The following is a 14,346-nucleotide window of genomic DNA, read 5'->3' as shown; positions in this document are numbered from 1 at the left end:
TCATCCCCGGAAATCCAACCACATCCTGGCATGCCCGGCCCGCGGACCAATCACAGCCGCAGAGCTGCGTGCCGGAGTAGGCCCCTCCCCCTGGGGGCGCCAGGGGCCCTAGGCTGATAGCTCCGAATCCCTTTCCCCCCCCAGGCATGGGGGCGGGGCGGGGCGCTGAGCCCCCCCAGCAGCCCCCCCGCCGACTCGCGCCTTCCTCCGCTCAGGTTCCCCGCCCCGGGATTCCCCTCTCGGCCTCTCCCTCCCCCATGCGGGGCCGGGCAGTGCCCCGGGGAGCTGCGGCCGGTATAAAGCGGGCGGAGCGCGGGCGGCGCTGCTCATAGTCGCTATGCTGGGGCTACCTTGGCTGCTCCTGCTGCTCGGCCTGGGCAGCGTCCGCTGCCCTCCGGGACCCCTCTCCGCCCTGCCCCTGGCCTCCCGGCGCGGCCCCCCGGGGAGAGCTCAGTCCCGCCCCGCCGCCCTCTACCAGACCCGCTACTTCCCCCAGAAGGTAAGCGCCTCCGCTCGCCCCGCCGGAGACAGCCCCGGCCTCTGCCGGAGAGTCCCCTCCGCTGGGCCAGGGTCACCCCAGCGTGAGGGTCTGGGGCCAGTCCCAGCGTGAGGGTCTGGGGCCAGGGTCACCCCAGCGTGAGGGTCTGGGGGGGTCCCCTCAGCTCTGGGCCGGGGTCACCCCAGCGTGAGGGTCTGGGGGGGTCCCCTCAGCCCTGGGGGGGGGTCACCCCAGCGTGAGGGTCTGGGGGGGTCACCCCAGCGTGAGGGTCTGGGGCCAGGGTCACCCCAGCGTGAGGGTAGGGGGGGTCCCCTCAGCTCTGGGCCGGGGTCACCCCAGCGTGAGGGTCTGGGGGGGGTCCCCTCAGCTCTGGGCCAGGGTCACCCCAGCGTGAGGGTCTGGGGCCAGGGTCACCCCAGCGTGAGGGTCTGCGGGGGGGGGGGTCCCCTCAGCCCTGGGCCGGGGTCACCCCAGCGTGAGGGTCTGGGGCCAGGGTCACCCCAGCGTGAGGGTCTGCGGGGGGGGGGTCTCCTCAGCCCTGGGCAGTCCAAGCTACCCCAAATCCGAGCCCCAGCAGGCGTCTCGTCCTGGAAGAGTTGCAGCCTGCCTGGGCTGGGGCCAACTAGCTGCAGGGGGGGCACTCTGGACTGAGTGCGGTTGGGGCCACCGGGGCTGTTTGAGGAGGCACAGCCTTCCTCTGCCTATTAGACATGCCGCCCATGGACATAACTTTAGTCTCCTTTTCCCACACACAAGCCCCCCCTCAGCTGTTTCTCCTTCTCCTTTCCTCCCTATGACTGGAGGGGAGTTAATGGGCCACATCACCTTGAATGGTCCTTTAAATATGTGTTAAGTATGTATCTAAACAATCTGTTTCATCTTGTATTGATCAGGGACACTCTGAGACTTTGTCTATACTAGAACTTACTTCAATATACCTTGCGTCACTCAGGGATGTAAATAATCCACATCCCTGAACAACATAAGTTACTCTGGCCTAAGCACTGGTGTAGATAGCGCTATATTGGTGGGAGAGCTTCTCTTGTTGACATATCTACCATCTCTTGTGGGAGGTGGAGTAACTAAGCTGACAGGAGAGCTATCTCCCGTCGGCTTAGAGCATCCTTGCCTGAAGCGCAACAGCAGTGCAGCTGTAGCACGTCTAGCATAGACATAGCCTGAGTGGCTTTCCCAGACCTGAAGAAGAGCTCTGTGTAAGCTCAAAAGCTTGTTTCTGTCACTGATAGAAGTTGGTCCAGTAAAAGGTAATACCTCACTCACCTTGTCTCTAATATCCTGGGACCAACCTGACTATAACAATATTGCATAGAAAATGGGGTGTCATAAACATACAACTAAGGGTAGCATAAAATCCCTCTTTACCCTGTAAAGGGTTAATTCCTCTTTTACCTGTGAAGGGGTAAGAAGCTTAGGTAACCTAACTGATGCTTGACCAAAAGGACCAATAAGGGGACAAGATACTTTCAAATCTTGGTGGGGGGGCTTTGTAGTCTGTTCCGTGTGCCTTTTCCTGGAGAAGCAGCAAAAAGTTCTGTGGCACCTTATAGACTAACAAACGTATTGGAGCACGAGCTTTCGTGGGTTAATACCCACTTCATTGGATGCATCCTGGAAACAGATCAAGGAAGCAAGCAATCCAACTCCATTAGTAGTAGCAGTAGTAGCAGCAGCGAAGGAATGTGTTAGTTTACTTTTATTTTGGCTTGTTATTTCCTTTGTAGGAAGAGGGAGGTTTATCCCTGGTTTTGTGACTTTAAGGTTTTGCCTAGAAGGGAGATCCTCTATGTTCTTGACTCTTGTGTTATTCTGTAAAGCACTTACCTTCCCGATTTTACAGAGGTGATTCTTTTACTTTAATTAACATTCTTCTTTTAAGAATCTGATTGATTTTTCATTGTTCTTAAGATCCAAGAGTTTGGGTCTGTGTTCACCTGTACTAAGTGGTTAGGATATTATTCTCAAGCCTCCCCCAAATATCCCCCCAAGTCCCTACACCCCCTTTCCTGGGAAGATAGCGCTCCAAGTGGCCTTCCCTAAATGTTTGTTTAAATCACTTGGTGGTGGCAGCATACTGTTCAAGATGGAATTTGTGCCTTGGGAAAGTTTTTAACCTAAGCTGGTAAAAATAAGCTTGGGGAGTCTTTCATGCGGGTCCCCACATGTGTACCCCAGAGTTTAGAGTGGGGAAGGAGCCCTGACATGGGGATAACAAGGTTTCACAACTTTATAGGACAAAGTATGTTTCTGTTCCCTATTTCTTATTTTAGCTTCTTAGCAACAAAGATCCTGTTTTGATCCAAATGGTCTCTAACACAGGATTGAGAGGAGAAAAACAAGTTTGGCATAATGACTTCCAGAATATTGTATAAAAAGAGAAAACTGAATTTGTGAATATGTCAACAAACGTCATAGTGTGAATCACAAAGCAGACTTTCATTTTTAACTCATTTTTGTATATTCACCACTTACAAAAATTCTCCTTTGTGGCTGAAACTTTCTATACTAGATCTCTGTCCAAAGAGGTACATTAAAAAGTTTGAGCAGAATCCGTTCAACAAGGAGTAAGTTCCATTGTCAGAGAACAAACTTGATACTTTAAACTTTAAAGAATATTTTATGGCATGTTGCAAATGGATAACTTCAGAAGAGCCACCTTGAAAAGTCTCAACTTTTCATATAGTAAGTTCTAACTAATCCCTTGGGTAAATTTTTTTTGTGGAAAGGCGGGAAAGACTATTAAATAAAAAGTTGCAAATGACCGTAGGGGAAAATCGCTTTTCTACAGTACAGTATTTCTGTGTTTAATATGAGTTTGACTGTGGAGCATATAAACACTTTATAGCACCGTTTGAAGCAGGATTTGTATCAGAAGCTTCACTGCTGAGATTCAACTATTGCTGAATCTGCTCTTTGTGCAACTGGGGAAGTATGCAATGGAATTATAAAGTTTAACATTAACTTCCTCTTTACCCATATTTTCTTACTTAAAGTGAGATCAAATGCAAAAAGCTTATGTTGATGGAGGCTGAAGTCCAGAATGTTGAGAAACAAATCAAGTAATGCAGAAGCTACTGTTGCTATGGGACCTTTAACTTGCATACCTTCCTTGTACAGTACTCAGAGTAGCAGCCGTGTGAGTCTGTATCTGCAAAAAGAACAAGAGTACTTGTGGCACCTTAGAGACTAACAAATTTATTTCAGCATGAACTTTCGTGAGCTACAGCTCACTTCTTCAGATGCACAGAATGGAACACACAGACAGGAGATATTTATACATACAGAGAACATGAAAAGATGGAAGTATGCATACCAACAGAAAGAGTCTAATCAATTGAGGTGAGCTATCGTCAGCAGGGGAAAAAAAACTTTTGAAGTGATAATTAAGATGACCCATAGAAGGTGTGAGGAGAACTTAGCATAGGGAAATAGATTCAATTAGTGTAATGCCCCAGCCATTCCCAGTCTCTGTTAAGCCCTGAGTTAATTGTGTCTAATTTGCATATTAATTCGAGTTCAGCAGTCTCTCTTTGGAGTCTGTTTTTGAAGTTTTTTTGTTGCAGAACTGCCGCCTTCAAGTCTGTCACTGAGTGGTTAGAGAGGTTGAAGTGTTCTCCCACTGGTTTTTGAATGGCGTGGTTGATGTGATTAGGTCCTATGGTGGCGTTCTGTTATTTTCTTTGTTGGGCCTGTCCTGTTCCACCGTGATTTTAACAATTTCCATCCCACCATCAACCTCAGCCTAGATCAGTCCACGCAAGCGGTCCATTTCCTAGACACTACTGTGCTAATAAGCGATGGTCACATAAACACCACCCTATACTGGAAACCCACTGACCACTATACTTACCTACATGCCTCCGGCTTCCATCCAGGACACACCACATGATCCATTGTCTACAGCCAAGCTCTAAGATACAACTGTATTTTCTCCAGTCCCTCAGACAGAGATAAACACCTACAAGATCTCTATCAAGCATTCTTAAAACTACAGTACCCACCTCCTGAAGTAAAAAAACAGATTGACAGAGCCAAAAGAGTACCCAGAAGTCACCTACTACAGGACAGGCCCAAGAAAGAAAATAACAGAATGCCACTAGCCATCACCTACAGCCCCCAACTAAAACTACTCCAGCGCATCATCAAAGATCTCCAACCTATCCTTAAAGATCATCCCTCACTCTCACAGATCCTGGGAGACCGGCCAATCGTCACTTATAGACAGCCTCCCAACCTGAAACAGATACTCACCAGCAGCCACACACCATACAACATAAACACTAACCCAGGAACCTATCATTGCAACAAAGCCAGCTCTGTCCACATATCTATTCAAGTGACACCATCATAGGACCTAATCACATCAGCCATGCCATCGGGTTCGTTCACCTGCACATCTACCAGCATGATATATGCCATCATGTGCCAGCAATGCCCCTCTGCCATGTACATTGGCCAAACTGGACAGTCTCTTTGCAAAAGAATAAATGGACACAAATCTGACATCAGGAATCATAACATTCAAAAACCAGTGGGAGAACACTTCAGCATCTCTAACCACTCAGTTACAGACTTGAAGGTGGCAGTTCTGCAACAAAAAAACTTCAAAAACAGACTCCAAAGAGAGACTGCTGAACTCGAATTAATATGCAAATTAGACACAATTAACTCAGGGCTTAACAGAGACTGGGAATGGCTGGGTCATTACACTAATTGAATCTATTTCCCTATGCTAAGTTCTCCTCACACCTTCTATGGGTCATCTCAATTATCACTTCAAAAGTTTTTTTTCTCCTGCTGATGATAGCTCATCTCAATTGATTAGACTCTTCCTGTTGGTATGCATACTTCCATCTTTTCATGTTCTCTGTATGTATAAATATCTCCTGTCTGTGTGATCCATTCTGTGCATCTGAAGAAGTGAGCTGTAGCTCACGAAAGCTCATGCTGAAATAAATTTGTTAGTCTCTAAGGTGCCACAAGTACTCTTGTTCTTTGTACAGTACTGTGCATATCAGTGGCTGTCAATCTTATTTGTTGAAAACCAGGCTTGGAATGGACTGGAGCAATGATGGCCATGTCCTGACACAGGTCTCTCTCTTTTTTGCTACCTATTATTTCTCCTTACTGTTCTTTTTCCCATCTTGTCTTTTATTTATTTTCTTATTCATTTTTGCTTTCATACGTATTTCTTTCTGACTTCTAGGTCTGATTAACACAGAATTTTATATCGGTTTAACTATTTGGGTTAGGTATGTGTCTTTTCTAGTGAAATAGTTAAAGTGATACACCACCCCCGCACCTCTGTGTGCACACATTTATACCAATATGAGGGTGCTAATAGCTTAATTCCCTTCCATGACAATAATAATAAGCTATATCAGCATAAGCACTCTTTTATAGTGGTATACTTGCATCCACAAGGGGAGATGTACTGCTTTAACTATATGGGTATAGTTAATACGGTACAATTTTTGTGTGTAGACAAGAACTTATCCTCCTTTCTTTGGTAGTTTTGAGCCCATTCTCCTACTCACTAGAAGGTTACATATTGAGAGTGTTCACTGATGCTGTCTGAAGCCGAGCTGAGTGTAATGGAGAAGGGAAGCTGGGGATGACAATCTGCAGTTTGCACCCACATTTGTGAGAGCTACTTTTATACAGCCAGCTATGTCAGAGGTCAAAACGAGAGGCAAGTGTGGCAGCTCTCAAGGAACCACTTACCACTTTTATTTGCAGATTGGCAGCAGCTTTGCCATGTGTTTGCGGGCCTGAGGGGTAGAGAATCTGGAATCATGCAGCTTTCCAGACCCACAGTGATCCTCTACTGCCTCCTAAAACTAGTCTGGCACCTTTCCCCTTCCAGGAATCCCACATCCTAGATTGGAAACACTGGAATGTGTATTAAAGTACTGTAGCCCTTGCAGGAGCTTGTAGCCTGCACAATGGTTATAAGGTGAAGGACTAGGAACATAACGCAGAAATGCAAGGGGCCCATAGGCCTAGACCTATGAGAAGAACTCAAGCAGTTAGCATGAGTGTAAGGCCAAACAGGCTGTGTAGGAGTAGTTGCTTAAAAGGGTTTGTGACCATGGTGCCTGGATGGGCCATGCTGAGAAAGGGCAGACAATGCCCAAGATTGGTGATTTATTCTATAATTAGATTCACCAATCCAGTAACAAAACAGCTTCTGTAATACCACACTGGTTAACCAGAAACCAAATGCAGTCCCCTTTCAGGCAATCTAGCCTTTGGCTTCCATCTAGACAGCCAACTCTAAGGGCTTGTGTACACTACCCGCCGGATTGGCGGGCAGCGATCGATCCAGTAGGGGTCAATTTATCTTGTCTATAGACGCGATAAATTGACCACTGAGCGTTCTCCTGTCGACTCTGGTACTCCAGCAGAAAGTGAAGCACAAGCAGAGTCGACGGGAGGGCATCAGCTATTGACTTACTGCAGTGAAGACACCACGGTAAGTAGATCTAAGTATGTCGACTTCAGCTATGCTATTCACGTAGCTGAAGTTGCATATCTTAGATCGACCCCATGTGGTAGTGTAGACAGCTCTAATATAGTGAGGGGTTACTAAAAACCTTATTCACCATAAAAGTTTTACTTATCCCAAAGGACTGGACACATTGCCCACCAGGCCAGTGAATTTTTCAGATTTCACCCAAATACATGCTACAGCCAATCCTTGCTAACTAAGAGTATGGTTACACTTGTAGCTGTACAGCGCTGCCGTGGGAGCGCTCCCGCAGCAGCGCTTTGAAGTGCGAGTGTGGTCGCGGCACCAGTGCTGAGAGAGAGCTCTCCCAGCGCTGCAGGTACTCCACCTCCCCGTGGGGATTAGCTTACAGCACTGGGAGCTGCGCTTCCAGTGCTGGGGCACTGTTTACACTGGTGCTTTACGGCGCTGTAACTTGCTGCACTCAGGGCTGTGTTTTTTCACACCCCTGAGCGAGAAAGTTGCAGCGCTGTAAAGCGCCAGTGTAGCCAAGGCCTAAATCTAAGATTTATTAATAAAAGAAAAAAGAGAGTTATATATGGCTTAGGGATCAATATAGATCCAAATGTGTGTAAAGTACTTAGGTCAGTTTCATAGCAGAGATGGTGAGGCTGCTGGTTTGTAAAAGACTTTCTGGAATCAATTTAGAAGGTCATAGTCCAATAGGTAGTCCATGAGAATTCCAGGGTAATCCAAGGTAACTTCTGTTTTATGGTTAAACCTTCCCTGTTAAAATTTAGGCAGACCTGAGATGTCAAGATCAGGCCCGGAGCTTTGTTTTATAACTCCCTAGCAAGCTGACAAGCCTCTTGTCACAGCAGGACCGCCCCAGAGGAAAAATAGGCAGTGCAGATGGTAGCTTTGAAGTTAATAGTCTGTTTCCTAGGCATACACAGATAAACTAGTTGCATTCATTCACATAAGGCAATTAGCCACTACTTCATTATGGCATAGATAATTAAGTTGAAGATAATATTGAGCACATCACCAGCCACTGACAATATCAGGAGGCGTGAGCCAGAGTGACATTGTTCTTTGACTACAAGAAAGGGACCAAGAGACTTTCTCTGTTAGATCATATGAACTGGAACTGTAAACTCCCTGAACATTACATCTCACCCAAATGAGGGTCAATCCATCCTCATCATCATATCCACTCATTATACTCCACACCCGAACATAGCCACTTTATGAACTTCATACCCTCGTATCTCTGTCTGTGCTTCGACCCATCAACCTTTTACCTCCAATTGGGGATATTGCAGATTATGTATTCCTTTTGCCACCTGTTCTTAAACCAAACTTTGCACCCTCGATAATCTGTATGTCATTCCCTGATAACCAGAAACTTCTGTGCTTAAACTCTGTACCGTCCACTCTTTTCTTAACATCATCGTAATAAAATTTTTAAATCTGTTCTTATTAGTTTCCTGCAGTATCTTATATCTTTGATCTTAAGGTTAACTGAACCATCCGCATGTATAATACAAAGCACTTAAGACATGAAAGGGAATTAGCATCTACAAGCTGACTTCTATTAGTGCAAATAAATAGATTAGTGATTGTTGGTCTAATATATTTTTTTTGAAATTCACATACAAGTAGATTGGCTTGATCACGTTTCAGTGCCTCCTTTAAGTTGTTATGGATGATACCCAAGTTGGCTGATCTGTCAGTATCACAGGGATAGCATAAGTAAACTATTAGTGACCTTAAACCACAGGATGGCATAAATACTTTGTTTCGCTTGTTTTGTAGTAATCACAAGTGCTGAAATTAAGGAAAACTGCTGACAGGTAACAGCAAGAAGCCAGTTTGTATCAGTTTAGGGTGTTTTTAGAGAGCATCTGCAGATGTCTCACTGCATGTAATCCTAGTAACCCAATCAGTGTATATGCTAATACATTTAAACTAATTAATATGCTAACCTATAAGATGAGGACACTCCAACATTATGAGGGTGAGGAATTTAAGATATGGCATGGGAGGAGCTACTTATACAAATGCATGAAGAACATCAGAGCCTATAAAACATCTGGTTTTTAGTACAAATTTAACAGCTGAACTGATGATCTAGAATGCCACTTATGGCTAGTATGGCTGAGGTGATGTTACTCTGAGAACTTTAACTTTGGTATTTCCTGATGAGCCTCTTTGCATAGTATTTAATAACTTTTAAAGTGTTCTCAGCAAAAGAGCTAATAAGATTTATGTCAAAGTTTTCTTTGCTACATAGTGCTTCTGGGGGATTTGATGCATATGTCTGATAGGCCCTGTTTCCCCTCATCACTCTTTCTGATTCCATCTTTCACAGATTTAAGCCTCTGTGCAATGGCTTGTACTGATATAATCAGGGCTTTGGAGCTGTGCTCCGGCTCCGCTCCAGCTCCAGGCAAAAACCTGTAGCTTCGCTTCTCCGGGCTCCGCTCCAAAGCCCTGTATATAATGCGTTATTTAAAACTTAAACTCTTTTCCAGCATTGGTTTGAAAGATCAGGTCCTATACATTCTATCAAGATCGTGAGACTACTATCTTTAGCAAAGGGTTTATATTTTCAAACTAATGCATGTAAATTGTGGGACAATTTTCAAAATGTGTTTTCTGCATGCAAGCAGCTTCAAGTGCTAATTCATACACGTTATAAAATAGACACACAAAGCCACCCAGTATGTGTGTAATTGGTAATGCTCTAAAACTCAAATGTTTGTGTCCATAAAATTGCATGTGCATAAAAGGGGAGAGTGCATTGAGACATGAAAATTTGGCTTTTTTTCAATGGGAACAATACAACTAATTCAGTTCCCGGCTGTATCAGATGCCTTCAGTACCATGGCTTACATTACAGTCAAAAATGCTGCTAAACCTAGAAGAGCTGGGGAAAGAAAGACCTTGAGGTCAGAACTGCAAAAGTAGGGAGGAAAGAAATTAAAGAGGAAAGGAGAAGACACACTATTGCTTCAGAAATAGTTCTTCCTGTCAGTCACAGAAGTTGCTCTGCCTCCAAGAGATGCATCAGGAACTCCGACACATTCACACTTAATGTGTTCCTTTCCCAACAACGCACAAGACCTAGCTACAATCTGGATTATTATTCATTATCAAGCCTTCACATTCACCTGGGGAAGCCTATGCATTCTGGGACCACCACCATGAGTGCTGGGATATGATGGTGCTAAGCATGGTCAAATGATTAGATAAAGAACGCAGTGTTGAAGTGTGACTGGCCGTTTAAGTCTCTGAAGCCTGGTCTGCTCTAAGAAATTTTGTTTTTGCTAGGGTTTTATTGGGGAAGAGAGGGGGAGCAAGGTTAAGCACATTTGTTTTCATTACAATGGTGCCTAGAGGTCCAGTGTTAGATCAGGGCCCTGTTGAGCTAAGCATTGTACACTTAGTAAGAAACTGTCCCTGACCCAAAGAATACAATATGAGTTGGTTTTGTTATTAAATTAGAAATTTCTATCTTTGTATGTGCCTGCATTAGGAAATTTCTACTAAAATTTCCCACTGGTGGAGCTCAAGTGGAGGGAAACTAAATATTTTTCTAGTTTAGGCACAGCTCAGGATGGGTTTTCTGTATATATATTTTTTAAGTTATAACATGATTAACCCTAAAATACCTTGTAAAATAAGTCATTGTGGGGAGGGAAGCAGGAAAACAGCCATTAAAAGGGTATGAAGCTTAATAGCTGTTGCCTATAAATTCCACAGTTGAATTGTATATGGCATGGAGAGTAGTGTATGTAGTAATCCTTCAGACTATTTGTATGGAAGGTAACTAAACATATCTTTCACTTCATTTTTGTCATCTGTTTCTGACTGTGAGAATTTGAACGCTTCTCTCAGATCTGGACCTTGCCACAGTCACTCCTGCCTTTCTGTCTTCCAGATTGGATTATTGCAGTGCTGTCAGTGTGGCTGCATTTGAAGCTCATTGGAAGTTACAGCTGGTTCAGAATGTGATAGCTACCTGCTATGTGATACTGTATTGGCCTCAAAGACTGTAATACACAATTCCTTGAGAGCAGCATTGGCTTCTTAATAATTTCTGGGTACAAGGTATGGACTCCATCTATCAAACCCAATATGGCATGAGTCATATCTACTTGAGAAACAGTCCCCTTTCCTATGGAGCGCTAAGTCTAACAGTTTCTTGACCTGCCTGTGTACTGTGTTCACAAGAAGGGAGTTCATAAATATGAAAACAAAAATGCCTTTAGCCCCAACTCTGGAATTCTCAATGCAGCATGATATTTTTGTGTGAATTAGTGTCTGGCTTTTTTTTTAAACAGAGCTGTATAATATAACTTGGCATGAATGTAGCACTTTTTATCCATGGATTTCAAACCAATTTACAAGGAAAGATGTGTGGGCAATACCTCCTTTTTGAACTGATAAAACTGAAGCACAGAGGCTAAGCCTGGGCAGAACAATGAATTGATGTAGGGTGTCCTTAAATCACATGTTCTTGAGATTAATTCTTTTAATTCCAGTAATTATGGTGCAATATTTAATTGGTACTGGTGATGGCATCTCAGAATAGTAACATGTTGAGAACAAATACGTTGGATCTCTTCATCACTGACAACATAATACAATAGGCTTTTAATTTTTTTGATAAAAAGGAAAAAAATCTGTGATTTTTGAAACCTACTTAGTGCTAATTAAAAGTAGTGTCACTGGTTAAAAAGAAGTGATAATTCATGTCTGTGACAAACACTATGTTGATTATATGTTTTATTCATCAAGTAGTTTATCGGAGTACTTGGCAACAGCTCTGCTGTGATTTCATAATGGGATTTAAACCAGGAGCTATAAGTGAATACGAGCTATAAGTGAATACAAGCTATAAGCAAAAACAATAGATTTTGTTCAGCAGATAGGCAAGTGCGGAAGTACTTGTTACAGCTTACCAGTGAATTTTTATTTTTATACACTGTTTATCTATGGGTCACAATGCAGACATCAACTTTTCAAAGTAAGCAGGAAACACTTAATTTCCTCACAACTTGCAGCCTCTTCCTTCAAGGGAGCAGTTAATACAGTAACTACAAAAGGCGGCAATAATCACCACTACCTCTTTGAAAATAAACACTTCCTCTTTCATGCACCAGCCGTTTTAATCATTAAAACTATAATAAGCAGAGGATGAGAATTGTGGATGACAGTGTCTTGATTAACGAAAGTTTAAAAAGCTAAACAAATGAAACTTCGAAGTGGAAAGAGGCCTTTCATGAACTCCACACACAAATTAGATTCTCAGATGATGTAAATCAGAATAGTTCTATTGAAGTTATTCTGATTTCCACCACTTGAGGATCATGCCCTCTGTTTAATGGTCAAACCAAAACTGAATTCCTATGTTGGTAGGGTTTCAGAGCCTGCTAGCAGTTCAAAGTGGTATTTAATGTCAACATGTTCTGTGTTGAATTCATTCTCCAACTGAGGGTATGGCTACATTTGGAATTTCAAAGCGCTGCCGTGGCAGCGCTTTGAAGTGTGAATGTAGTCGGAGTGGCAGCGCTGGGAGAGAGCTCTCCCAGCGCTGCATGTAAACCACATCTCTTACGGGTGTAGCGTGCAGCGCTGGGAGCCGTGCTCCCAGCGCTGCTGCCCTGATTACACTGACGCTTTACAGCGCTGTATCTTGCAGTGCTCAGGGGGGGTTTTTTTCACACCCCAGTTGCAGCGCTGTAAAGTGTGAGTGTAGCCAAGGAAGATCAAGGCCATATAACTGCTTAAGAACATGTTTGTGATGAGATATCATTGACTTAAATGTAGATGATTTGTAGCACATCCCAAATTGGGAAGAGGTTAGGGGCCACATGACTGTCTTTGAATCTGTTTCAAAACCTGAAGGAATGCAGAATGAAAAGAGAGAGATGGAATATAATTGAAACAGTGTTTGTTCTGCTTGATAACTTTTCTCCCCCCCTACATTCCCTTGGTCTGCCTGTTTAGCTGATCCCCTCTCAAAGAAAACCCGAACCAAAAAATTAAACCAAACAAAGGGTGAAAATATGGTGGCACTAACAGGATGTTTGCAAAACCTTCTTTGTTATATCCCTTTCTCCTTAATCTTTTGTCTGTTTTATCTGTTTAAATTGTAAACTCTCCAGGCAGAGATTCTCATTCTGTTTGTGTAATGCCTAGTGGAGTGAGGCCCCTGATCCCAGTGGCCCTTAAGTTATACCATGATATAAATAATAAAAATTTGACTCTAAGTCTGTTAGTAGTCAGGACAAAAATTATCTTAGCTATGCAGGAATTCAGTCACTTGAAATACCTGTGTTAGTCTGCTCTTTTCTGCAGTTTTACAGAAACTAATTCTTGCTTCTGAAACCTTGACCTGTACATTTTACATACTCACCTGCCCTTAACCAGGCACTCAATTACTGTATTCTGCAAACACTGCTCCACCTGTTGATTAATGCCACTCCCAGACTTCAGCTGTGCAATTATCTTTGTCTTATCACAAAATGAATTTAATCCCAAGATTAAAATGGAACACTTTGGAATTTATTGCTGATTTTCAAATAAGAGTAGGTTAGCTTTTTAGGACATTGTGATGGGTTCCTTCCGGGGTGCTGGCTGGAAAGGGATACCACTGAGCCCCTCGACCCACCAGCCTGGGCTCCCACTCACCCTGTAATGCTTTGACAAGCTGTAGACATGCTCCCAGTCTCCTACTTTCACTGGCACGCAGGGAGACACCGAGCTGTAGTAACATGGAGACAGGCTTTCTGACCAGCCCCTGCATGGGAAGGCTATACAGCTAGGCATTTACCAGCTTCTCAGACACACACCCTCTCTGGAGGCTAAACCCAAAATTATACCATCTTGAGCTGCACAGGGAACTGTACAGCATAAGCTCATAAAATTCGCCTCCTTCCCTCAGTGTGGAGAGGAATATACACAGCTTTCTGCCCCCAAGTTATGATTTCTACACACTGGTTTTAGACAAAACAAAAACAAGTTTATTAACTACAAAAGATAGATTTTAAGTGATTATAAGGGATACCAAACAGATCAAAGCAGATTACCTTGCAAATAAATGCGATCTAAGCTTAAAATACTAAAGAGATTGGATATGAGTAACAAATTATCACCCTAAATGATGATCGAGCAGGTTGCAGAGATTCTTAAAGGACAAACTGCACTTGCTTGCAGCTTGAAACCCCAGGTATTCCTTTCACAGGCTAGAAATCCCTCTAGCCTGGGTTCAGCCCTTTTTCCTCAGGTGTTTCCAGGAGTCTCTTTGGGTGGGGAGTCAGTGAAAAACCACAATGATGTCAATCCCCTGCCTTAAATAGATTTTGCA

General features: G+C 43.7%; 1 protein-coding gene across 3 annotated transcripts in view; it reads left to right on the top strand.

Moving 5' to 3' along the window:
• The first annotated feature begins 88 nt into the window (after window positions 1-88).
• Window positions 89-14,346, top strand: part of PRCP (prolylcarboxypeptidase) — a 76,947-nt gene continuing 62,689 nt past the window's right edge. For 2 of the 3 annotated variants that reach the window (XM_030558372.1, XM_030558368.1), the window contains exon 1: window positions 89-499. In XM_030558372.1, coding sequence (XP_030414232.1) covers window positions 338-499 — 162 coding nt within the window. In that variant the 5' untranslated portion in view covers window positions 89-337. Of the gene's footprint in view, window positions 500-11,008; window positions 11,085-14,346 lie in introns of those variants that run through there. The other variant, XM_030558384.1, reaches the window with a different exon arrangement.

Source organism: Gopherus evgoodei, chromosome 1 (assembly GCF_007399415.2).
Source record: "Gopherus evgoodei ecotype Sinaloan lineage chromosome 1, rGopEvg1_v1.p, whole genome shotgun sequence".
In the NCBI taxonomy this organism is placed as follows: domain Eukaryota; kingdom Metazoa; phylum Chordata; order Testudines; family Testudinidae; genus Gopherus; species Gopherus evgoodei.
This window is presented reverse-complemented; position numbering and strand designations above follow the sequence as displayed.